Genomic DNA, 27958 nt, shown 5'->3' on the forward strand with positions numbered 1-27958 from the left:
AGCTTTCTTTTCCTCTTGCGAGTATTGAGAAAAAGCTTTTGGAGTAAAACCCATAGTTTCACTACCAGTCATAATTGGAACTGTATAAACTTCATCAAGACATTGATAACAATCAGGATGCACAGAACCAAGATGTGCTCGAAACGTGGTTCCCATTTAGCAAAACCACTAAATTTCATCAAACGAGTACATTTCGAATGAGGTCCAATTTCCGCATGAAGATGTAACATTTGTTGCATCAGTACGTTCTGAGATGCCGATGCATATAAACCAGCCATTTTAAGTAAACTCAAGGTTAAACTTAAACAAAATTCAAATTTTAGGGTTTAAAGTGAAAATTTAATAACGAATCAGGAGCAGTAATCTTAACGAACTAAGTTATGTATGGATGGCTGTAAGGCCCCGAACCCGGTAGCCCTACTTTAACGTCGGATTTACTCATAAACGAAGTTCTTACAATCAGATTCAATTAAAACTTTCGCGGAAAAGTTAACTTTAATCATTCATTACAAAACATTAAATCTTTTCTTTGATACCATAACACAAAACATTATATTTAAAACATCATTTCTTCCATCTTCAGATGCCAGCCGTTCAATCCATGCCATGTGCCATCCTCGTGCTAGCTCTTTAATCTGCTCACTTGCGTGCATACTAAAAGTCAGCTACGCTGAGTGAGTTCTAGTTAATCAAGCAACTTATCATACAGCCACTACATACATTATATACGTATCCGAAGACACATAATCCACTGTCTAACCTGTTACTGCATAACCACTTAATTACCCCTACAGATTAGCCTCTTAATTACCCCTACAGCTTAACCACTTATGCCACTTTATGCCGCTTTATGCCACTTTATGCCACTTTAATAACGATGGCACGCATAGACTCACTCTACCACGTGCTCACGTTATGCCCCTAACACTATTACTAGACCCCTATCTACTTCTATCTCACTCTACTTCTACTTGTCTATAACCCACTTCCTACCAGCACCTTATTTACATAATAAGCAAGTCACAGCAAAGCAATCATACACACTAATAACCACTTGACAGACACCATCCTTGGCGATACGTGCACTATCCGAAGATCGTTCACGTATCATCAAACAATCATTCGTATCTATCACATATATCATATTTGGCATACACTTACCATTCAAGGTAAGTGTATTAACTATCACATCGAGTATGCACACAGCCCCGAATACATAACAAGGAAATGGGGCTAGAAACTCACCTGAACTCGGTTACTTCTTCCGCTAATGGTTATTCCTTCTCGAGTTGTGCGCTTCTAACTGTTTAATAATTGAATATCAAATACTACTCTAGCCATTCTCATTGCTACTTAATTAGTCTTACGCGTCTAAGCCGGTTTTACTTCATTGAATCATTACCCAGTTAGTTAATCGTTACTCGTTAACCATTAAAGGTACCTTTCATAAATTATCAAAGTCCAAGGGCTATTATGTAATTTATATCATTCTATCACAAGTCCAGGGACCACTCTATAATTCTGCCAAACTTCTAGTTCGTTATCCAGTCCTTAACGAATTGGGGTTCATTCGTTACTTCAGTCTCCCATGACGAATTGGCTAGTTCATTACTTTATAACGAATCGACCTTCATAGCGAACTGAACCCTATAACGAATTGGACCTTATAACGAATTGGTCCTTTTAACGAACTGGACCCTTCTGTAACGAATTGAACTTTCTGATTCGTTATCTCATCCTTAACGAATTGGACATGAACCAAGTCTAGTTCGTTAGGTTTTCGTTAGCGAACCACTTGACGAATCACCACTAATTCGTTAACTCCGTGTTAACGAATCACCTCTAATTTGTTAACTCCCTGTTAACGAAACACCTCTAATTCGTTAACTCCCTGTTAACGAAGCACCTCTAATTCGTTAACTCCCCGTTAACGAATTAGGGTTAGGTCAGAGAATGTCAGAAACATTCTCGAACATTCCCTTACCTCGTACACATTATCCCCGGCGCCGCCATCGCCAGAAAAACAGACGGTGGCCGGAAAAAAGTATTCCAGCACCGTTTTCACCGTTTTTCGTCTCGTTCGATCCAGATCTGAGCTAAGGTGACACCTAAGATCATCTTAGGTTCGGTTTATACCCGATTCTACCCGGATCTCGTGACTTTAATGGTTTAACGGTGTCGGCTCGTCGTTTCGTGACTAAATCTAACGGGTTTGGATCTCTACAATATCATATTATCATTACCTCGGGTTGATGCTCGGTTTCTTCTTCTATATCGGCTAGAGAAAGAAAGTAGGATGAGAGAGAACTAAGTGTGTGTTTTGGGTGGTGTATGGAATGGATGAGAATGAGGGATTAAAGGATAATTATGGTTTATATATCATAGAGCATGGGCTTAAGCCCATGGTCTTTCCTTCATTCCCTCATAACCCAAGTCTATAACTCATATTCATTTAACCCAGCACTAGCCCGACTCATGACATCAGATATTATTATATTAACCAAATGAAAATTTGGGATGTTACAATGGCGAATCAGGAACAATAACTTAACGAACTAGTAACGAAATGACTTAGGCAAATGAGTGACGAATCAATGAAGAATCAATGATGAATCAAAGACGAATCAAAGGATGAATCAATGACAAATCAATGAACGAATTAAAGGACGAATCATAATGACGAATCAATGAACGAATCAAAGGACGAATCAATGACGAATCAGAATGATGAATCAATGAACAAATCAAAGGACGAATCAATGATGAATGGTTAACGAATCAGTGAGAACGAATTAGCTACAGCGAATAACGAATTAGTTTGTTATTCTTTTGTGACAAACTTTACACATGTCACGAATCATTTAGAGACTGATAACGAATGACAACACGTGCATAACGAATGAGTCATAACGAATTAAAGCAATATTCAAATCTACAAATCTTCAACCCAAATTTCCAGATTTCTGGAAATTTTCCAGATTCAAAATATCAAAGTATCAAATTAGCCAAATGGATTACAACCTCAATTTTGCACCAAATCAGCCAAATCAAAGCTCAGTTTACTTGTAATTAACCCGCGAACAGTTGTATCCTAGTCCGGAAACCATAACTCAATTCATTAATTACTAACACTCACAAAATCAAACACAATTGTCCCCTGTTCCGTACAAACCTCGAATTCAAACCAAAATCAACTCAAACATCCATAATAACTGAATTCAATTCTCAGAGACCTTCATCAATCCAAACCGAACACAAATACACCCAATTCAATTCTCAATTAACATATCAGAATGTTAATTCAATCAAATTCGATAAAACTAATTTTAAACCAATAATTAGCCAATAAAACACCAAATCCTCTTTCAATTCATACTAATTTACCTTAAATCAAGAGCAATTTAACCTTGGATTAGCTCTGATACCACTTGTTGAACACCGATTAGATCCAATCAACACATAACCGTAATATATTGATTAGAACATAGATCTAGTTATATGATATGTTTTTAATTATGTAATTGATAGTAATAGTAATAATATTAACGAAGTATTGACGAGAGAGTAATTGGACAGAGGTTCGGTGTATAGCTTAAACAATCTGCTTAAATTATGAAGGCAAAACAACCTTATATAGACGATGGATCCCATTCGTTACACATCCCGTAACGAATGGGCTCCATTCGTTAACTTTACATAAGTTAAACGAAAGATATAGAGAATGACTCATTCGCTATACCCCCATTCGTCAACATTCCATGACGAATGAGTTACATACATAACGAATTATGTTCCGTTCGTTAAACATCCTTAACGAATGGACTGTACAAATAGCGAATGGGCTCATTCGTTAAACATCCTTAACGAATGAGCCTTTACATAACGAAATGGGCTTGTAATTCTATATATACCCCTTAACATTAAAATAATAATAAATTACAAACATTAAGTTACAAAGACTCGACACGACAAAACCGTGCACTAACACCTATATACCCCAAAATAGCCTACTAAATTTGGACAGAGGCGACGAGATCTTACGAAATCTTTAAACCAATAGAAATCTGACAAGTGTAATTTTTTTTGAAAATCCGGCGAGTTATTTGAACATGTTGGGGGACCAGTCCATATTTTCCACTAAATGCTTCTAATAAAACAGTCTTTTCCGGCGGTATAATATTGTTTCCTACCAAATCTCTTCAAATTCCAAAACTTTGGAAATTGTGCCTTTAAACTCAGTCTTTCAAGACGCACTTGGGGTGAATTTGTTCCAAATTCCATGGAAGTTGAAGGTTTAGGGTGGTATGAGCCGGTTTATTCCAAGGATGAAGGAGGAAGATAAAGATGAAACACATGTATATGAAAAATAATGTAAGTAATATTCATTGGATGATCATGTCGGAGTAGACAGAAATCACATAAAATCTTGTCGGTGTAGACAGATTAAAAATTAATATTGTAGGTGTGGACTAGATTTCAACACATGAGAAATGAACTACTAGCTCGTCTTCTTGGTAAAAATTCACCCAAAATGCGTCTTGAAAGACTGATTTTAAAGGCACAATTTCCTAGGTTTTTTGGAATTTGAAGGGATTTGGTAGGAAACATTATTATACCGTCGGACAAGATTGTTTTATTATAAGAACATTTAGTGGAAAATATGGACCGGGCCCCAACATTTTCAAATAACTCGTCGGATTTTCAAAAAAAATACACTTGTCATACTTCTATTGGTTTAAAGATTTCATCAGATCTCGTCGCCTCAGTTCAAATTTAGTGAACTATCTAACTATACTATTAAAACATATCAAGTCTTCCTAATTTTTTTCACATTTATATAATTCTTAATTCATATTAAATCAGATGGTCATTAGTTTTAAATCATAGTCAATGCATTAACTATCTTTTAATACATTATGATGGCCAATAAATTAGACCATCAATTTTAATATGTTTGTTATTACTTTTTTTTAACATGCTTAATTAATTTATGAATTCTTTTTGTTTAACTCATACAATATTTTAAATTACAAAATAATATATTCCAAACATGAGAAGTCAAACAATTAATTTTCTTGTCTAGATAAATTAAAGGTATTGTTTTTAAACAAATTTCCATCTTTACCATGTACAAAAATAAATTATTCTATATCATAATATCAGTATTTATTGCACTTCTTTACATATAAGGATTAAAATTTATGGTTTATTTAATTAATCATTATGGAATTGTATTTCTTATAATATGAAGGATTATTATTCACTCATACACAATATTGAAGTTTTTGTATACACTATTCCAATGCTCATTTTCTATTATTTTATGATGTCTCAAGTTAATTAATATTTTTCTTATTCGATACTGCAAGATATGTTGTTTATGTTTTCTCTTTAATATTTGTAATGTTCATCTATTTAAAATATTAATGGAACACTAAAACAAACCATAGACCTATAACTAAAGATATTACTCTCAACAGAAGATGTTTGATACATTCTATATATTGTGGATTATTATTCTTCATTTAAATAACAAAACTTAATTACCAAAGTGCATTGTTTTTCTTCTACTATTATTAAATCATGTTGTGTATATTGATACTTTAAATTTATGTTGTCGCTCGTTTTTAATATGGTTGTGTATTTATATTTATGTCGTCACTCATTGATTTTCTTATTTACCACTCTATTAATGCAATACAATAGTTCTACATGACATCATTCTAGGGTGTCCACCTAGATGTCAACTATATGTCATGTCACATATTCTTTTTTTTTATTAATGTCAAATCATCTTATTCATACTATATAAAGCTTAACATTGCATATCCTAAAATTCAATTTTATTTCTCTCTTTTGCGGTTTAGTCATTTCTGCTTACTTTCTTTTCCATATTTCCGGTAAAGTATTTATTTTACGCTAATGGTCGATTCTCATGTATTATACGTTATTGTCATTGTCATTTTCATTTTCTTTGCACTTTGTTGTTTGTATTGTTTTTAATTAAAATATGATTTTCCTATAATCTATGTAGGTTTTACATCAAACTCCAAGATTCAATGAATATGTTGAAGTTTCTCTAACTGCTTTCTTTTACATACAATGAATGGTTTATTAGGCTGTGATTAAAATTTCTCTAATTGCATCTATCCGCCATTGGTAATTCTTACTAAACTAAAACATATGTTTTTATTTTTAATTTAGCCGGAATAATATATTATGTAACATTAATTTAATTTTAGTTATTTTAGCTTATAGCCCAACTTGTAAAATAGCTAATTGTCTGTAAGGAATATTTGCTAGAAAAATGGCTTTGTTTTTTACGACATGGATATTAAGTTACGATTATCTATGTATTTATGTAGGTTACACAATTCATGTAAATTAAATCATTTATATATGATCAATCTTTATTTTAACTGTTAACATGTGTGACTCTTCTCATAAAACTTCTATCAATTGTTTACGTGTGTGTTAATTTCATTTTTCTTTTTACATAACTTATTTTACAGTTTATTACTGACTTCTATTTATTTTTGTTTTTATATAATACCCTTAAGTTATTCTTAATATTCATAACAAATTTAAACTCATTTTAAATACGGAATTTGACCAATCTTGCAACAAACCTTTAAAGGTTTTCATACTTTTTAATCTTATCAAGATTTTTATTTTTTATATTTGACAATATTTTAATTATCTCTAAATGTCAAAATTAATGTCTAAAATAAACCCCTTATTTTAATGTTTCAAAAGTCAAAAACATTTCCATAATTTTTGAAAGTTTTCTAATTACCCAATTTAATTTTAAATTTTGTAATTATGTCTCACTATTTAATAAAATTAGTAGAATACAACTTTATTGGTTTGATTTAATATATCTAACTAAAAAGTCAATGAATGTAACTAAAACAAAAATTAAATCAAATATTCCATTATAATAAAATGTACATTTATTTATTTTTGCTTTTATATAATACTCTTAATTTATTCTTAATATTTATAACAAATTTAAACCCATTTTAAATTCGGAATTTGACCACTCTTGCAACAAACCTTTAAAGGTTTTCATATCTTCAATCTCATAAAAGTTTCCATTTTTTATACTTGACCATTTTTTTAATCATCCATAAATGTCAAAATTAATGTCTAAAATAAACCCGCATTTTAATGTTTCAAAAAACAAAAACGTTTCCATAATTGTATAGCTAACATATTTGTGTCTTGAGTCAATATGTGGAGTTTGTGACTTGGCTACTATCGCGTTATTATTTATATTTTGTTTTTAGGTCTTATAAATTTTTATAATATTGTAGTTATTTTTTGAATGACAAACAAGTTATATTGCAGCTTTTAAACTTTCTGTCAGTTATTCAAAGTAATGATTATGACAGCCATTTAATAATTGATTTGACTAACAATAATGATTTTCTTAATTATATATCAATATCAATATTTGAGTAATTCTCTTTTAATACGTTCAAAATTTTCTTATGTAATATTATTGTCATGGGATTTTAATACTTTTAGAAAAATTAAAATTAAAATTAAAATTAATTAAATTATTAAGTCATTCTAAGATTTTTTTTTTAAAATTTACACACACACGTATATATGTATGTATATATATATATATTATTTCTAGTTATATTTTTACTTTGTGGTTGATATTTTCTTTTTATGGTAACGGTGTCAACAAGTGGATTCATAAACATTCAATTGAGTTTCTTTATATTATTTTCTGCGATTGTATTTAAATGTGATAGGCTAAAACAAGAAGAGTTTAAGGATCATAACAATGCTTGCATTCTTATTTGATCATTCTTAAAGAAAGTTTAGTAAGTAGTGCAGTAAATATAATAGTTTCATAATATTATAATTAATAGGCATGACTTTCTACGCATTTTATTTTTGGATACATTTCAAAAACATAACATTTATATAAAATTATGCGTTCATATAAATACAAAATTTAAAATTTATTTCAATATATTAACATATATTTATAATTGACGTTTTTTTTATATAATATTCTCCAGTGTAGCACACAGGTCACTAACCTATAACCTATTAAAGCATATATTTTCAAATGTTTTTCTTAATGTTACAAAGTTTTTGGGCATATAACATATCATTAAATAGATTTTGCATGTTTTTCATAATGCATTTTTTTGTTCATGTTTTATGTTATAAAGATGATTAAACTTGGAATTTTACTCTTATATATACCTAATAATTCATATAGAATTATATTTTGTTTAGAAATAAAACTTTTTACAATTTATTATAGTGTATAACATATACATATATATGACATATTATATATTTTACACTTGTGCGGTAAACAATTATTTGATTTACTAACTCGTGTTGAACATTTCTCTTTTTATTTTAAGATAATTTATTTTTTTACAACAAAAACTTAGTCTTTGTAAATTTATATTTTAAATCCGTGGCAACATTTTCTTTTCTAAACATCATTTTTATACACACAAAATGTAATACAATAATATCGTTACGAATGTTTTATTTTTAAAATAAATCACACCAAATTTTGGTTTGCCACTTTAAATTAATAGTGCATAAATATATCAAAAACTTATTAAAAAGTTATAAATAAAGATTATTATATGAAGTAACTGAATTTACGTATTATATCATAATTGTCACAACTCAAGGTGGATCTTAAAACATCATCTATTATTTTTAATATTTTTTTAAGAACAAACTAAATTATGAGTAATTTAACTAAATTATTTTTAACACATAACCATTTTATTACGCAACGACTTAGAATCAAGTTCGGTAATTGGAACAAGACAAAAAGATGCAAGGACTTACAATTTGCCAAAAACTTCTAAAGTTGCAGCGTTAATCGTTGGTGATATTGGTGACACAATAGATAAGTGGATATAATTGCAACAACTCAAAGCAGATGTCTATCAAGAGTTGGAATATATGTGAGAGACCCGTTTTTACTTATGGTCAACTATATGTTGTTTTATCAGGAGTGAAGAGTAGAGATTGTATAAATGCATATTTTGGATAATCAAGGTAAAGTTAGAAACAAGACAACAAACATGGTTTATAATGAAATATTTAGCAATTTATGAATTTGTAATTTTTAAAGTTTTAAATTATATTTCCAAACAATGTACTATGAATCTTCTTTTTTAGTAAGTTTATGTTTTTAAATACTTTGTTTACATATAAATATGAATTGCAATTATATCAAATAATTTTCTAAATATTCATAACAAATTCATCCTCAATCAACCATCACACTCATCGATTCATTCGCATTATTAATCAATGGCTAATGAAGATGAGTTACTGAAGCGGTTCACTGATTGCGTCTATTTCTTAGCCTCTCCACTCACTTGCAAGAAGGTATTCGATTTCACTTAATTGTTCGTTGATTTTAACCTTCGGCGGCTATGTGTTATTTTGCGTTATAATGTAATGTGTACGCTAGGGTTTTACACTAATACGAATCTGGTGGTTATATTATACTGTTCGTATTTACTAGTTTTTTGTTATAATGTGTTTGTGTGTGTGTGTGTGTGTTTTTGGGGATAATGTAATGTAATGTGTATGGAGACTTATTTGATCTATTTATAGGATTTGCTACCGATTTCGTTAGGTTAATTGTCAATTGAGAATATCATTTGGTTGTTCATACTCGGTTTCAGTTATCTGTTATTATGCTCGATGATTTTAAGGTTTTAATTGTGTTTTGTGAGGATGTGTATGCTAGGGTTTTACGATTGTTCGGATTTCGTAGTTTTTGATATAATGTGTGTGTGTGTGTGTGTGTTTGGGGATAATGTAATGTGTTAGGGCTGTTCATTTGTTTGTTTTTGCTAGACATTGTGTATGTAAAGTGTAAACTTATCTGCTTGATTTATTAATTGTTTTTTTGGTGTGTGTGTTTTTTGTTAGGGTTATTTGTTTCTGAAACCAGTTTCGTATTCGATTTCAGTTAATTTTTGTTGTGTTCGTTGATTTTATGCTTCCAATTGCGTTAATCAATGTTATCGGTAATCAATATTAAGTTTTGTGAGGTTGTGTATGCTAGGGTTTTTAGATTGTTCGGATTTCGTAGTTTTTTATATAATGTGTTTGGGGATAATGCAATGCGTTAGGGTTATTCGTTTTCGTATTCGATTTCAGCTAATTGTTGTTATGTTTGTTGATTTTGAGGTTCCAATTGCGTTAATTAATGTAACGGTTATGTGTTTTGTGTTATAATGTGCGTGCTAAGGTTTTGCGGTTGTTCGTATGTTATAGTTTCCGTTATAACGTGTGCGTGCTTGGGGATAATGTAATGCGTCAGGGTTGTTAATTTGATGATTTTAAGGTTTCAATTGCGTTAATGACTGTAGCGATTATGTGTTTTGTGAGGATGTGTATGCTAGGGTTTTTAGATATTTCGGATTTCGTAGTTTTTGATATAATGTGTGTGTGTGTGTGTGTTTGGGGATAATGCAATGTGTTAGGGCTGTTAATTTATTTGTTTCCGTAACCGGTTTCGTATTCGATTTCAGTTAATTTTTGTTGTGTTCGTTGATTTTATGCTTCCAATTGTGTTAATCAATGTTATCGGTAATCAATATTACGTTTTGTGAGGATGTGTATGCTAGGGTTTTTAGATTGTTCGGATTTCGTAGTTTTTGATATAATGTGTTTGGGGATAATGCAATGCGTTCGGGTTATTCGTTTCCGTAACTGGTTTCGTGTTCGATTTCAGCTAATTGTTGTTATGTTTGTTGATTTTGAGGTTCCAATTGCGTTAATTAATGTAACGGTTATGTGTCTTGTGTTATAATGTGTTTGCTAGGGTTTTGCGGTTGTTCTTATGTTATAGTTTCCGTTATAACTTGTGCGTCTTTGGGAATAATGTAATGCGTCAGGGTTGTTAATTTGTTTGTTTTTACTGAATATTAGGGTTGTAATGAACCAAACGTTCACGAACCTTTTGGCGGGAAGTCCGTGCACGTTTGTTCGTTTAATAAATGAACGAACACGAACAAGAAATTCTGTTCGTTTATTTAAATGAATGAACATGAACAGAGGCTGCGCTTGTTCATTTGTGTCCGTGAACGTTCTGTAATGTGTACATTTGTGTTTTTAAGGTTTTAATTGCGTTCAGTAATGTGTTCATATTCGATTTTAGTTAATTGTTATGCTCGTTGATTTTAAGGTTTTAATTGCGTTAATCAATGTAGCGATTGTTATTTTTATCGGTAATTCGTATTACGTTTGCGACGATGTGTATGCTTTTATGAACCTTGCTGTTGTGTTGTTTTTTTTCATATCTTTCGTTCTAATGTGTGTATTTCGGGATAATGCAGTGTAATTTGTTTGTGTTTGTTAGAATATTGTGTGTATGGAAACTTATTTGATTGATATATCGTGTTTACTACCAACTCTGTTAGGTTAATTTGCATTTGCGACTTTAGTTTGGTTGTAGAATGTAGTTGATTAACTTAATATCTCTGAATTTCATGACTTTTTTGGTTTTTCATTCTCTTTTGTAGTCTAATTGGCTTTCTTGTTAGGGTATTATCTCGAGTTCATCATTATTATTAATCTTTGGGTGATTGTGGTAAGATGTTGTGCAGATTGTTTAATTTTAAGTTTTAAGCTTTCAACTGCGTTAATGAATGCAGCGGTTATTGTTATCGGAGATTCGCATTACGTTTTCTATAAGTTATTATGTTGCAGATATGCACTTTTCGAGGCTGTGTATGCTAGGGTTTTATGATCCTTGTTATTTTATTGTTCTTATTTCATATTTTTGTTATAATGCGTAAATTTGGGGATATGGAATGTAGTTTGTCTTTGTCAGAATATTGTGTATGGAAACTTATTTGAATGATTTGTAGGGTTTGCTATCAGTTTGTGTTGTGGAAACGTTATCTTTTCTCAATCTTGGAAATAATATATGAGTGTTAGGTTAACATACATTTGAGAGTTTAATTTGTTTGTAAAAAGTAGTTGATTAGCTTGATGGCTCTGAATTTCATATGAATCTTTTGGTTTTTCATTTTCTTTTGTAATTGGTTTTCTTGTTAGGCCATTATATAATCAGTTATCTTGAGTTTATAGTTATTATCTAATATGTGGCAGATATAGTGGTGATTGTGTGATGAATGTTATGCTTGTCAGCGTGGACATAAACACAGTTATATTGTTCTTTTCTTCTTTTGTCTTTTTCTGATTTTATATCTGATGAATTCTATAGTGGAACCTTACTGTTGATAATTGTGTGTTTTAGGGAATTGAATGTGACTACAGGCACAGCGAGATTGCTAGGCTGAACCCTAGAGATTGCTGGTATTGGTTGGGAGGTTGCTGTTATAATCCCAATTGTGCTTTCAGGCATCCTGTAAGTTCATGCTATGTTTTAGGCAACATTGTAGCTTTTTCTTTCATGTTGTGTATCTAAAAGGTGAACCATAACACGTATAACAAAATACCTGAATAATGCATACATTTTTTATAAATGCACTAACAAGCATGCACATTCGAGAGATATATGGAGTACATGAATAGAAAAACCTTTTTGGGAATAATTTGATCATGGTACCTGGTAAATGCTTGAGTTTTGTTTAATTTCTTTTCTCAAGTATTGCTTGTCTACTTCAACCATGTATCATTCAACTATCAAGGTGTTTTCATTATAATGATTTGATTGCTTTTCACATTCAATTTTTGACACGTAAGAGTAGGGCGTGTCTCCTAAATAATTGGCTCAGCCTCAAAGTAGTGAAGTAAAAAGTAATCAGTTAATATTTGATATTTGATTATGCAAGATTGCTATGGCCAAAAGGGCATAATTAGTAAATCCTTTGATTTACTACTTTATAAAGAGTATTGACAATGATTTTGAACTCTGCACAATAATAATACATATAAGGTAAGAAATCATGGATACGTTTTTTAGAGAATTAAATAGGATTTGATTCTTCATTACAGTGGTGATTCACCAATATGATGTTGACAAATTTTATACAAAGCATTTATCTATAACAGTAAATATAAATCTGCGAATAAACTATATAAGAGGTCGTATGCATTAAAAATAGATTCAGGCAACTTGCTAACCGTCTTTTTTGTTTCCCTTTTGTCTAATTCTTTTACGTTGACCTGCATGAGATAAAGCATAGCCTGCATCTACATGAAGAAAATGGCTTTTAATTTCCACCTGCAGTTCGGATATTCTAGAATGCATTTTACATTTTCCACATTCATTAACACTTCATTCGGACCATGTATCGCCTATCTTTGGTCATAAGCTTATGACAATGATCAAATTTTATATACTTTTATGTTGATTATTTGATTCAAGTATTTAATAATTTTGGTTTCCCTGTTTGCTTTAATTACTGAATTTATTCTGTTACTTTTGTAGCCACTCGAGGGATTCAAGGAAGCGCATCATGAACCGCTAAACTCTAACAATGGCCCCATTTTACCTGTCGAAAAAACAAACATCCCGTGTTACTTCTACTCGAAAGGCTTTTGCAATAAAGCCGACAGATGCCCGTTTCTTCATGAACCCGTTGCCTGTAACAAATCCGTTGTTAAAACTGAAATTCCCTGTGAAAAACAGTTCCATGCTGTAAACTACAACCTACCGACACCTGTCCAAACTGTTTACACTCATCCTGACCCACCCGACCCTGCACAAACCGATTACACATATACAGTGGTCAAGCACACACCAGATTCCCACCAATCAGCTTCTAGAAGTGAATCCGTTGCAAGTGAAGAAAATGTAGAACAAGAAGAATTTGTTGACAGTGACGAAAATGTAGAACGAGAAGAATTTGTTCAAAGTGAATCTGATGTTTATGATGATCAGAGTTCAGATGGTTATGTAGAAAACGATAAGTGGTTGGATTTATCACCCGGTTTTGATGTTTATGTTGAAGGTGGAAAAGAGAGACTAGAGTATGAAGAAAATGAAGTTGACTTTTACTCAGCCAACGGTAAAGAAGAGCACAAGGAGGTTGACTTTCGTTATTCCGAAAACCGTTTTGATAAAGTTCCCGAGCAATCAGGGATTAGCATCTTTAACCGTCTTTCATTCAAGAAAAGAAATGTTCATAAAAGACTGATCTTAAATGTTCAAAGAGGTCTCGATCTTCGTGACCATTTGAAGAAAGTCAAGGTTGTTGACTTAGACCGTCGTATCCGGAGACGTATTCGCCCGCTTGGATCCCGTGGCGAGGTTGACTTTGACCGTAGAGGCTGGTTAAAAAAGACTGTCCTGTGAACAGATACAGGCCGCCCTTAAAGAAGCCGAGGTTTGTGTCTTCAGATGTCTCAAGGTTAAGAAAGCCAAGTCAGCAACACAAACAAGAATCTCGGGAGGAATGGTACGTTTACAGGACCGAAAACGCTTGAGCAAATTAAAGAAGAGAAGAAAAAATCCAGGGAAAGTCGAGATTTTGAGTCGAATGACCGAAGCAGGTCGGATGGGTTATTTCAGGGACTAGACCGCTTAGTGAGATTTTGAAGAATAAGCGAAAGATGGGTTAGGTGTAATCGATACCGGGCGTGTTTGGTGTACAGTGCTGAGCTGGATATTCATGGACTATGATTTTGTTAGTGTTGTTTTGTTATCTTTTTGTTCAGTTTTGTGGTTTTGAAGGAAATCTGGTGAAACCTGCTTTTATATGAGATAGTTTTCATGGTTATATACTTATATTGCATCCTTTTGTTGTCTCTTTGTTGTCATGATTTACAACTTTGAGGTACAAACACAAGTCATAAGAATATAAGATGCTGATCTGTTGCTGAAAATCTGAAACTATTTACTTTTCATGCTTATCTAAACACTAGGTAAATGAGTAGAGGTGAACAATAAATTGGTTCTGGACTCGACCTCGCAGTTCCTACCCGGAATCGGGCTCGACCGGGCTTTGTTTTCTCCTTGAAACTGTACCTGGAACCAACCCGGATCCGTCAGAACTTGTTCCACCAATACCAAGTCCAAACCCGACTCGACCCTACCTGAAACCCGATAAAAGCCCAGCAAATTCGGTCAAATACCAGACCATAGCCGGAACCGGTTTCTATCGGACCCAATTTTGACTTTTGTTGACTATATCAGTTCTTGAAAATACCCTGTTTGTGCGTTTCTATAAATGAGCATCTAGTTCTTTTATAAGTTACAGTAACATTTTTGTTACTATTTACCTACTCTTAACACTCTCTAAGACACGAATCATTTCCGTCTTGGCTTTAATCTTCTAGGTGTTTGTAATATGTTCTGCATTGACTTATAACACTGAGTGTTGTGGAAGAGGGTTAGTTAACGAAAAGTTTAGTCACGTGGCTACCACCCATGTGAAGGGGGGATAATCAAGTAAGTTTTCAAATGGGTCTAATTAACAAAAAAAAAAACAATTATTATTATTATTATTATTATTATTATTATTATTATTATTATTATTAAAATGTGAGAGGGATATTTTGATTGGTTAGATTTGTAGTTGGTCTCACCATCAAATGTCTTTCTTCTCGTTACTTCACTAGTGCCTGGGTTGCATCTTACTACATGTGTGATGATCTCAGGCCCCAAAAAATGATGATGCGACACCCACCCCCCCCTCCTTTTTCTTTTCTCTCATTTGTCTATAACACATAGTCTAATATGATTCTTCACCCACTTTAACTTTTTAAGGCTCAGGTTATGTTATGATTGGATTATGATCTTCGACTTAAGTGCTGAAACTACATCATTGGTGAGGGGGGGTAAAGGGGATGATGCAGCCGTTGGGTGGGATTCCAAGATGATGGCCGTTGGGTTTAAAAAACATTTTATATTTTATATTTTATATTTTTATAAATAATCAAACCATCTTCATCTTTTTACATCTTCACATCTTTATCTTCTTACAAACAAACAAATAAAAATCAATGGGACCCAAACAACCCGATTTTCCAAACACTTTCATGAAACCCACCGGGCAACTTGTTCTACCAAGACCCACAACAAAACCTCTATGGTTGCCTAAATAAAATGAACACAACAAATGTTCCAGTCCAAGGAACAAGACCGAGCAAGACGAAAAGAAAACTTAAGAAAAACAACCCAGTTCAGAGCCGATAGAAAATGTTTGAGAGGGGGTGGAGTGATGAGGAGCACACATTGGCCCGTGTGTGTCTCGACATTTCTGAGGATTCGGATGCGCATTCTCGTATAAATCTTAACAAATGTTCCAAACTAGTTTTTATACCCGGCGCGTTGCGCCTGGCTGGGTCGGATCTGTTTATGTACTAGTCACGTTATGACAGCGAGTAAACACGAATTCGTCCAATATCAGTTATGTTCATTACAGTATAAGCAACGTTGATAAAACCCAAGTGCTAAAACCTAAGAAAATAAGTTCATCAAATTAACTTATAACCAAATAATATATTTAAAACGACGTTTATCCGGTTGGTAAAACCTGGACGTTGGTAAAAATCCAACCGATGTTGGTGACGGACGTTGGGGCGGTGAGTCGGTATATCCGGACGTTGGTAAAACCCAGACGTTACGGCAAGAGTCGACGTGAGTTTGGTCGGTTTCAGTTACGTTCATCACAGTTGGGCTGCCAAATGGACCAATCTTGGTCCAACGACGCCAAAGTTCTTTTTTATTATATATAATAATAATAATAATAATTTATGGTAAAATACCTTTTTAAATACTTAGATATCAAATATGCTATTTCAATCATTTTAGTTAGTGTGTAGAACTATCTTTAATACCTGAGTAAACTTTTTTAATACAGGATGTCAACAGTTTATACAGATTTTGACGCTCTAGGTCTGACTCACCGAAAAACATCATCAATAAGGAAATCCACCTCTGTGTAAAAAATCTCTTGTATTAGATTTCGAACCATGACCATAAGATCTCAGACCTTAATCATCACCGCATCAGTTCACCTAACTAACTATTTTAATCTATTAAAATATGTGCTAATGATTGATAAACCACTAACTAAGTTGACGTTGACTTTTAAATTTGGAATCCTTTCTTCTTTTAAGTTTACTTCTATTTGTTATATTCCGTTGACTTTTCTTTCTTCGCGCCTTTGCACGTTTTATCTCCCAAGGCCCAAGGGTGCAAGTCTAAACTTCATAGAGAATTGATGGTTATTTGGAGTTAAAAGGTGTGTTTTCTTCTGTTTTTCTTTTACTCTTTCAAATCAAACATGCATGGATTATTTGTATTTGTGTGGAATTCTTAAGACTGTTTTTTAGTCCATTATAGTTTGTCTTTGTTTTGCTTCATATATTATATGAAGAATTTGGTTGGGTTTTATATCTGAATACGTAAGGTCACAAATGTCCAACTTACCAAGTAGAAGTTGCATTTGCTTCGATCCCAAGAGTTCAGTAACCAGATCAGCAATTTGCATATTTGTCACCAGACTTGTTCGGATTTTGTAATGAAATCTTATTGTTTTTCTTTTATGCAAAAGCCTGAGTTCGATTGGCCTTTAGGTTTTAGTTGGTGAAGAAATAGAGAATATAACGGTAGATCGAGTTAAAACTAATGATAAGCACAATCAAGATATGTGTATCGATCTTTGATATTTCATTTACATTAAAAGCGACTTAATACAAGCTTAATAACTTTGTAGCCATTGAAAAGCAACGATTTATGTAAAATAGTAGGGCATTTAGAGTTTAGACATTTAGTACCATGATGATATTGTTACATTTTGCTTCGGAAACATAATATTTATAGCTTCAATACATGTATTCTTGGTGACGTTAGATTCAACAATATCATTTTAGTTTTAAGTGTATTTCTTAGATACCAAATAAGAAATCAATATACACATTAACATGAGTTACAAGGTGTGAAATAAACATTCACGCCGTCAGTATTATGCTTTATGATATTAAAAATAAACATCTATGGTTTTAAGGGTCGAAACCCCTAGACCATTCGGGTTCCAAGAGGCCGGGCAGCGCCTTTGGTGGGGATTATGAACTGAAAGTTGACTCGGTTTTCATAATATTATACGCGAAAATTGTTGGCTATTTAATTTAGTGTAACTGGATTAATCTTTATTTTGAGGAAAACTGAGATTTGTAATACTGATGACTTTGTTGTTCCTTTACTATTGTCATATGTGTATAGCTACTAAGGTACATATCCATATTTCTCTTAAGTCGCCAATTCGTGGGTTGAAAAATGGTCTTCTGTTGCCAATGTTTGATCTTAAGACATCATAACGAAACGAGTCCTGAACAAGAAAACACTCTTCAACTTTTCACATATGCTCATCTTCAGAAAGCCACTAAACCATGTAACCAGTCTTTAGAGACCGGGAAGAGTGTTTATATGGCGGTGATCAAGAGCTTACAATATCCTTACAACAACATTAATGTAGCTGTGAAGCCGGTTAAACGAGCACAAATGGCAAGTCTTCATTAAACTTCCTTAAAACATAAACATTTGAAGATGCTAATTAATTTACTATCCTCTTACGTTTTTCGTGTCAGGGAAAGAGACTGGGGGAAATAAAAGTGAGACTTCTCGGGAATATTAAGCATCCAAACCTTGTGAGGCTAATTGGATATTGTACTGAGAACGAAAACAACTGGTTCTTGGTGTATGAATATTCTCCTAAAAGAAGCTTAGATCGTCATTTATCTTCTCTATCTTGGAGCATGAGACTAAGAATAGCCAAAGATGCAGCTACCGGTTTGGCATACCTACATGAGGGAATCAACCATGAGGTGTTCTTAATTAACATAATCGTTTATCAAATTAATGCTTTATTAAAAGTATACAAGTTGTCTTAACTTCTTATATATTTGACATGATTTAACATTTACCTTTAAGTTTGTTAGTTATTATGGATTTATGGGACGCGGTAAATGATATTAATTTACTGAACATACAAATAACTAGAGTAATTAGTATATTGTAGAGCAATAATAATTACTCTAGTTATTTGTCCACTTTTTACGTTAAAAGTTGTTTGTATTTGACCATAACACTAGTTATCAATTATTTTATATCTGGTTTGAATATTAGGATAGTTTGACGTTTTATCGTTATTATTCGTTGGTTAGTTTAATCATTAGTTGGTTAGCCTTCTAATTACCGTTTTGTAATCTTTTGGTATAAAAACCTGATTTTTTATCTATTACAAAAGTGGTTTTCTAAAATATTCTTTCATTTCTTTGAATCTTTTTACAGATCATATTTAAAGATTTCAAACTCTCCAATATTCATCTAGACAACCAAATGAATGCCAAGCTTTCATACTTCGGATTTGTTAGAGAAACTCCTCCTCAAGATGGAGTGACAGCGTCCGTATGATCATGTAAAATAAAGCCATCTTTTGTTATTTGCTATTAAGTTATCTTGAAACACAAAATCACATGGATGAAAGCAAATGAAGGTGCCAGAAACAAAGGGATATATAGCTCCAGAATATGTCGAAAAGGGGCGTTTAACAACCAAAATGGATGTATGGAGTTATGGTGTCTTTCTACAGGAGCTGATTACTGGTGGACTTCCAGTTTCTGAAGAAAGCCTTGAGAACAATCCAGAATGCATGAGGTGGGGTTGCTGTTATGCGTGTGTGGGAATGTCAATGCTAACAGTTGACCCGAGGCTTGAAGGGAGGTATTCTGTGAAATCGATGCAAAAGGTAACTTCTATAGCCAATAAGTGCTTGGTCTTGGATCCAAAACGGAGGCCAAAGATGAGTGAGGTCCTGAAGTTGGTGAAAGAGGCGGTAGATTTAGAATTGGAAGTGTCGGGTTAGCGACATCCAAATGCTGCTTAGATTTGACAACACATGTATGCTGAAGAATCTACATCAAAAATTTTTGTCCGTGTCCGACCATTTGAACTTGTGAATGGAAGAATAAAACTCAATGTTAATTTATCTATTTCGAGCTCTAATCTAAGATTGAACTCAAACTAAGCTCAAACTTACATCAAGAAGAAGTATTGCACCAATTTAATTAATTGAATATTGTTACAATAAAAAAAAAACTAGAAACCTTAGAAATACCTATCTTGTGTCAATGGGTTAAAAAAAACAAAATCCTAGCAATACAATATTAATTATTTAAACCCCTCCTCAAGTTGGATCATATATATTTATGGTATCTAATTTGCTACAGATAAAAGTTAGATACATGACAACGAACCGTCCCCGAATAGAACATCATTGACACATCTTGAACAAGAATTTGGGTCTACCCTGACAAGGACTATAGTGACGAGATGCGTCGAGACGACATAGGTTGTCGTATGACGTGTCATCTCCATAGATTCTCTCAAATATTTTGGTTAGGTCACCGTATGGCGATGTCATATGGACATCGTAATTGTGGTAGTGGACATGCTAACTAAATACTGCCATTTGGCTGCTCTAGGTCACCTCTACACTACTAAGGATGTTGCACACATATTCCTAGATAATGTACAACTTATATGGTTGTCTAGTTTCAGTTGTATCTGATAGAGACCCCATTTTTATCTGTGGTTCCTGGAAATATTGAATTGTTGTGTTATCCATAATCCACAACTTTTCACCCGCAAACTGATGGGCAAACTTAAATAGTTAACAAAAGCATTTAAGGATGCTTAAGGTGTATGTCTATGGAGAGACCTAATACTTGGATGAACTGGTTACCCTTGGCGAAGTGGTGGTATAAAACCTCCTTCCACTCTTAGCAATGTCCCCATTTTAAGCACTCTATGGTTATTAACCTCCTTTGCACGGTAGCTTTTGTTCATGAGATTACGATAAGTAAAGAAGAAACCATTAAACTATTGAAATGTTCCTTGGTGAATGCTCAAAACTGCATGAAGCAACAAGCAGACATAACACCATACTGAAAGTATATATTGCAAACTGGATCATGGGTGCACATTGAAATTTCAACCTTACAATCCTACGAAGTCTACTGCTAGAATGCATACACTCTAAGTTGACTCCTAAATACATTGGACCTTCACCTAATCATTGAAAAGACTGGTAAGGTTGCTTACTTGCTTACAAACGGATCTGCCAAGTGATATTAAAATCATCCAATGTTTCGTGTCTCGTTGTTGAAACCTTATATATCCGCTGAACAAAATTATCCTATTCCATGTGATTCGAGGTTTAATCTTTTACCAGAAGCAATCTTGGAAAAGAAAAGGGTCTAGAGGGGCCATGAAGCTACTTTAAGTGTCTTGATGAAATGGCAAGGGTGACCTGAGCTGCTCGGGTACGTTATTGGTTAAGTTTGTAGTCCTGGATTGGTATCCAAATCGTAACATAAATTTTCGCTCCCTCCCTCTCTCTATTGATTGGATACTATGAAGTATCCGTGTCATATGCAAAATCAACCTTTAACCAGCCACGTCACCTAAACACAAAAGTCGGGTCTGACCAAGTGCTCATCCTATTAGATGATTTGCCATGGATTGTCAGATAATCAAGGAAGAATTGAAATGATTAATCAAGATCATGATGTTCTGCCAAGTGCTCTTCCTATTAAACATACCATAGGTTTAGATACACATTTTTTCATCACTCTACCAGAACTTTAGATGATTTTGACTAATATTATTTGTCTACTCTATATCTTTTTTTACTTCTAATATTCTACCTTTATTAATATTATTATCAGTTATAATTATGTCAATTTGTTTATAATACTTATACGTGTTTTTAGATAGTTGTTAGTGATTGTTACAATCTAAGTGAACAAACAATATTAGATACGATACTTGTGAGACCAGTTGACTAAGTCAAAAAACAAACAATGTTCAATGTGTTTAATTATTTTATTATTTGGTCATATACAACATAAAAATTCAACATAAATAAACAATATTTCTAACACTAACAACGTTAATTAGTTGGATAGTACAAAGAATTTAGTACAACAAGAATCTCTACACATTGAACATGTTGCGCAGTTGGTACAACAAGAATCTCTACACATATTGCGCAGTTGGTATATGTCTATATGATTGGGCATGTGTCTACATGGTTTCACCAATGCATATTGGCATTCTCCGTGACGCTTGCAATGAACAATCTGAGATTATATTTGGTATCTCGGGAAGCATATATTAATACGCTTACACCAATGCATACCTTAGGTTGGATAGGATTCTCCAACATTAAATAACCTTTAGGGATGTCGGTTATCAACACGATTACACCGACATATCCTGTTTAGCATTTCAAATTCCGCACAGTCATCATTCTTAGAAGGTGTTGAGCTAAGCTTAAGTAATTTCAAAAGTTGAAAGCATATATAAATTCAGATCTTCTAGAGATCCATGACAACGGGACCAATTGGCTAACACATTGTCTCCAAAGTCTCAATGCGTTAATCAATCTTAAAAAACGAATAAGACAATAGACCGTTCAAAGGTATCATATTTCCGAGAACGCCAATTCCAACAAAAGTTTAAGAACATATAGTGAGGTGGCTTTGCCAAAGATGACGTAACATAATGTTATACATAATATGGTGAAGGGAGGATTTTGCAAGATGAAATTATTGGAGAATTTTGAAAGTGGCCGGATAGATTGGAGGAGGTTTGCAAGTTGAAATTTGCAAAGTGATCGATCTCATATTTATTGATATGATTTTGTTATAGTTGCACGTAACTCATTTAATCGATATTAATTCTTATTAGTTGGTAGATGGACCACTTACCTTATTAAAAACCATTTGGTGCTTCTCTTTTATTTATTGATATGATTTTGTTATGGTTACAACTACCTTATTAAAAACAATTCAACTTATAATAAACCATTACTATTTTAAAGTTATAAAAGGGTTTAGTATTATAACCGTTTTAATATGCAAAACGTTTTAAGTTTTTGGAACAGGTCTTTGTAGAACCATAATAAGTAATGAATATATTGTGAAGTTGTTAACCGTTTAAAAAATAAAGGTTAAAACCGTTATTAAAGGTTTTGTCTATAACACAACGCTAGTTTCTTTCTTATTTACAACGAGGTAGAATAATTGTTCAAATAAAATGGTGTTCTTCATTATATTCAACGGTTGGACCTCACACCGTTGTATCGTTGCAAGTAATGAATATATTAACGGAATCTAACGTGAAGATGTTAACAATTTTAAAATAAAGGTTAAAACCTATTGTAAATTGTTTTGTCTAAAAAAGCAATGCTACTCCCTTTTTATTTATAATGGGTTGAGATAATTGTTCAAAATAAAACAGTGTTATGCATTATATTCAACGATTTGACCATACCACTGTTAATTATTTTTTAGACCGTTGTTAATAGACGTTTTTGTAGTAGTGTAATTTGACTATTAGCATATAAAGCCCTAACCCCAACGGTGTGTTTAACGGCTACTAACAACTTCCCGTTTACATCTTTAGCCCATCCAGTATCAAAACTGTTTTAATTCTTACCTCAAACTTTGTAACTATCCAGAAATGACAATACGACCCCTCAAGTTAAGGAATACTATATTATACTAAACAATTAGGCCTTTTCCTTAACAATCAGATGATTAAAAACTTAAAATTGATTCCTAGTTAAATTGGCATATTGGATTGGACTAGTCTTCCTACTGGACTGGCTTGTAGCCCAGTAGTCAACACTAAATCAAGCCCAAGGCAATTAATTATCTACATATATTGCAAAAACGATAGAAAATGTTTATGTTCTATTCAAAATAACAATTTATTTTTGTTATGGTAAATTATGAAATAATTCAATACATTTAATGAGCTCGAATTGCAGCTGTGGATAATAATAACGATTATGATGGGGATAATGACTGTAAACAATAATAATAATAATAATAATAATAATAATAATAATAGTTTATCATTATTACATAAATTTAAATCACAATTGATACTTTTGTTATTAGTTTAAAAATGGATACTTTTTTGGTTTATAATCTTAAATACCAATTAAGTATTTGATCAAATTATAAAACCATGTGTAGTCATAATGTCACATCCTTGGGCGTTATGCTTTGTTATATGGCGTCCAGTCAGAGTTATGGTTTTTTAAAAAGAGGGTGTGGTCATAACGCCTCAACCCTGAGCGTTATGCGCCACGTGACGCCCAGTCACCTTTACACTTTTACAATGTTGGGAGATTAAAAAATGATTTTTTTTTAATTTTGAGCCAACATGCATTATCCACAAAACGCTAGGATGATTTTGAACACCCAAAACACGCGGGGGGGGGGGGGGGGGTGCAGGCGGTGTGCCCCCGACGTTATAGGCCAAAACGCCTCCCATAACTCACCACTACGGGTGGTCTTAGTTTCTTACCATTTGACATGATTGATCGTTGTATTATTAACAAATAATTTTAGTAGTTGTCACTTTTTAGATTACAATTATTGGCATAAGGGATTTTTATTAATTCTGGACATAATAAAGCATAAACACAATACATGTTTTGGTATGGAAGAATTTGGGTCAGCCTCAAATGACAATATGACATATCAATAACAAACCCTACAAGACAAAGGAGTATTAATTCCATTAAATATCACAAAAATGAAGGAATGATCCAATAAATCCAACAATTCCCATTCATACTGTCGAAGCACGAAATGAATCTGACCTGATCCATGACGATGTTTCCACGGATTTTCGAGATGAACGAACCACGTCTTGATCTTCTTCTCCGGTTGCTTGAGACCTGCAATGGTTTTTCGGGGGTGTGGATGTGACTGCTAAGAAATCTCAAAGATCTCTTTTTTACAGACACAAAAAAGTGGTCGGTGGCTCTTATTGAGCATGACCCCTTAATAAGGAGGTGGAGACCTCCTTATATAGAGAGCCTCATGGCCACCATCATGGTACCCTAATGTGCCTAGCCCAGTTAGGGTTACCTCCACAAAACCCCCTCAGCCCAATAACATTGTATTAGTCCATATAATAAAATAAGCCGAACATAATAAATTTAGGGTCGTAAAACCGGGTTTAGTACCATACCCCTACAAGCCCCCCAAGTCCAGCGTTGCTCCTGGGCGCGCAAGCGTCTAGGTGGAGCGCTGGACTTTATGAGGTGTGTTAGGCCATGAGGCGGTTTTTTCCCCTTTTCTTCGGCCTTGTCTTTATAGTCTTTGAGTTTTGGGAGGTTTTCCTCATGATGGTGACATGTTGCGGTCCTTATGATAATGATGGTGCCCTGGCATAAATAAGATATAGCACGCATCATAGTGGCGCGAGGCCTGATAAAAGATGGAGCGCGTATCTTGATAATAATGTAACATAACTTGCGCGCGAGGCAGCTTATGAGTTATGAGAATAATAAAGCCTGCGCGCGAGGCGACTTACGGATCTATGAGGATAATAAAGCCTGCGCGCGAGGCGACTTACGGATCTATAAGAATAATAAAAACTGCGCGCGAGGCGACTTACGAGTTATAAGAATAATAAAGCTTGCGCGCGAGGCGACTTATGAGCTATAAGAATAATGAAGCTTGCGCGAGTTGCGGCTTACGAGCTATAATAATAATAAAGCTTGCGCGTGAGGCGACTTACGAGCTATAAGAATAATGAAGCTTGCGCGAGTTGCGGCTTACGAGCTATAAGAATAATAAAGCTTGCGCGTGAGGCGACTTACGAGCTATAAGAATAATGAAGCTTGCGCGTGAGGCGACTTACGAGCTATAAGAATAATGAAGCTTGCGCGTGAGGCGACTTACGAGCTATAAGAATAATAAAGCTTGCGCGTGAGGCGACTGGGCGACTTACGAGCTATAAGAATAATGAAGCTTGCGCGTGAGGCGACTTACGAGCTATAATAATAATGAAGCTTGCGCGTGAGGCGACTTACGAGCTATAATAATAATGAAGCTTGCGCGAGTTGCGGCTTACGAGCTATAATAATAATGAAGCTTGCGCGAGTTGCGGCTTTCGAGCTATAATAATAATGAAGCTTGCGCGAGTTGCGGCTTACGAGCTATAATAATAATGAAGCTTGCGCGTGAGGCGACTTACGAGCTATAAGAATAATAAAGCTTGCGCGCGAGGCGACTTATGAGCTATAAGAATAATGAAGCTTGCGGGAGTTGCGGCTTACGAGCTATAATAATAATGAAGCTGGCGCGTGGCCATGTGGGATATTATTAGGCTCCCGCCCTAAGATTCGGATGTCTTCTATTGCGACAACGTGGTGGTGGTATACCACGACAGTCCTCTAATTCATTGCTGCTAAATGAGGTTGTCCTTATCCTGATTTGGGATTAGACTACTCATTTGTTATGTCTTTTGCGCATAGGCTCTGGCTTTGTGCTATGAGCCACGCGCAGAAGTTGCATGCGCGTGCGCGTAGACTTTATGTCCCGCGCCATGCGCAGATGTTGCATGCGCGTGCGCGTAGACTGTGTCAAGCGCCATACGCAGATGTTGCGTGCGCGTGCGCGTAGACTGTGATATGTGAGAGCATGTGATGCGTAAGCATATGCAATATGCGTGAGCATATGTGGTGCATGAGCATGTGATATGCGACTGCGCTCAAGCATCATGGTGGTGTGCATGTTGAACGGAGCGGAGCCGCGTTCGGTCTTGTACTCGGCGCGAAGCCGTATGGGTTTATGAGGATTCCCAACCTTTAAGTTTGGCGCTTGGCCATATGGGATATTATGAGGATTCCCAACCTTTAAGTTTGGCGCTTGGCCATATGGGATATTATGAGGATTCCCAACCTTTAAGTATGGCGCGTAGCCATATGGGATATTATGAGGATTCCCAACCTTTAAGTATGGCGCGTAGCCATATGGGATATTATGAGGATTCCCGACCTTTAAGTATGGCGCGTAGCCATATGGGATATTATGAGGATTCCCGACCTTTAAGTATGGCGCGTAGCCATATGGGATATTATGAGGATTCCCGACCTTTAGGTATGGCGCGTAGCCATATGGGATATTATGAGGATTCCCGACCTTTAGGTATGGCGCGTAGCCATATGGGATATTATGAGGATTCCCAACCTTTAGGTATGGCGCGTAGCCATATGGGATATTATGAGGATTCCCGACCTTTAAGTATGGCGCGTAGCCATATGAGATATTGTGAGGATTCCCGACCTTTAAGTATGGCGCGTAGCCATATGGGATATTATGAGGATTCCCGACCTTTAAGTATGGCGCGTAGCCATATGGGATATTATGAGGATTCCCAACCTTTAAGTATGGCGCGTAGCCATATGGGATATTATGAGGATTCCCAACCTTTAAGTATGGCGCGTAGCCATATGGGATATTATGAGGATTCCCAACCTTTAAGTATGGCGCGTAGCCTGATGCGCGCATGCACGGCGATGGAGTGGTGACTCGCGAGCGCGCGTGCATGGCGGAGGTCTCTTTCGCAAAACCCACATGGTGGTTTCCGCGGGCGCTCACGCATGTCGGCGGAATGGTGACCCGCTGGCGAGCATGCGTGATGGCAGTCTTCTGCGCAAAACCCACATGGTGGAGGTCTTTTGCGCGAAACCCACATGGTGGTTCCCGCGGCGGCACATGCATGGCTGCGGAGTGAGAATCCGCGGGCGCGCGTACATGGCGGCGGAAGTCTGGTAATTTTTGGATCTGCAATCTAAGAGTTAGATCTGCAATTTTAAACCTAAAATCCAGGTCTGTAATCCAGATCTAGATCTGTAAATCAGCTCTAGATAGATCTGAAGCTCGTAGCGGATTTAAAACCATCACAGATCCGGAGACCTGATCATTCGAATCAGGCAGTTTCTTTTTGCACAGATCTGGAAGCCTCCTTTAGATCTATGGATTTTTTTGATCTTTAATAGAACAAGCCTTGAAGCCTTTTTCTGTAAACTTCCAGATCTGGGTTTTTCCTGGGAGAGATCTGACAACCGAGAGGGAGATCGAAGGGTAGTTCGTTGCCGTCCCACGGATGGCGCCAATGTCGAAGCACGAAATGAATCTGACCTGATCCATG

The 27958-nt window shown here is 34.6% G+C and overlaps 1 protein-coding gene and 1 pseudogene across 2 annotated transcripts; both read left to right on the top strand.

The window, feature by feature from the left end:
* Positions 1-9312: 9312 nt before the first annotated feature.
* LOC143533126 (uncharacterized) lies at positions 9313-14550 on the top strand (annotated as a pseudogene). The gene is made up of 3 exons (XR_013135301.1): positions 9313-9390; positions 12281-12391; positions 13418-14550. The product of XR_013135301.1 is annotated as an uncharacterized LOC143533126 (transcript).
* A 3661-nt stretch (positions 14551-18211) lies between these two features.
* On the top strand, positions 18212-19799 carry LOC143533134 (serine/threonine-protein kinase PCRK2-like). Its single transcript, XM_077027997.1, has 4 exons — positions 18212-18439; positions 18523-18759; positions 19226-19342; positions 19422-19799. The coding sequence occupies exons 1-4, from the start codon at positions 18212-18214 to the stop codon at positions 19797-19799; spliced, it is 960 nt and encodes a 319-aa protein (XP_076884112.1).
* Positions 19800-27958: the final 8159 nt, after the last annotated feature.

This window comes from Bidens hawaiensis, unplaced genomic scaffold, assembly GCF_021521415.1.
Source record: "Bidens hawaiensis isolate Kalapana, Puna unplaced genomic scaffold, B.hawaiensis_p1.1 tig00009619_1, whole genome shotgun sequence".
NCBI lineage: Eukaryota > Viridiplantae > Streptophyta > Magnoliopsida > Asterales > Asteraceae > Bidens > Bidens hawaiensis.

Coding starts and splice junctions, on each gene's coding strand:
- LOC143533134 (XM_077027997.1), top strand. CDS start 18,212: ATGGTCTTCTGTTGCCAATGTTTGATCTTAAGACATCATAACGAAACG. Junction 18,440..18,522: donor CGGTTAAACGAGCACAAATG/GCAAGTCTTCAT, acceptor TTTTCGTGTCAG/GGAAAGAGACTGGGGGAAAT. Junction 19,343..19,421: donor AAGATGGAGTGACAGCGTCC/GTATGATCATGT, acceptor CATGGATGAAAG/CAAATGAAGGTGCCAGAAAC.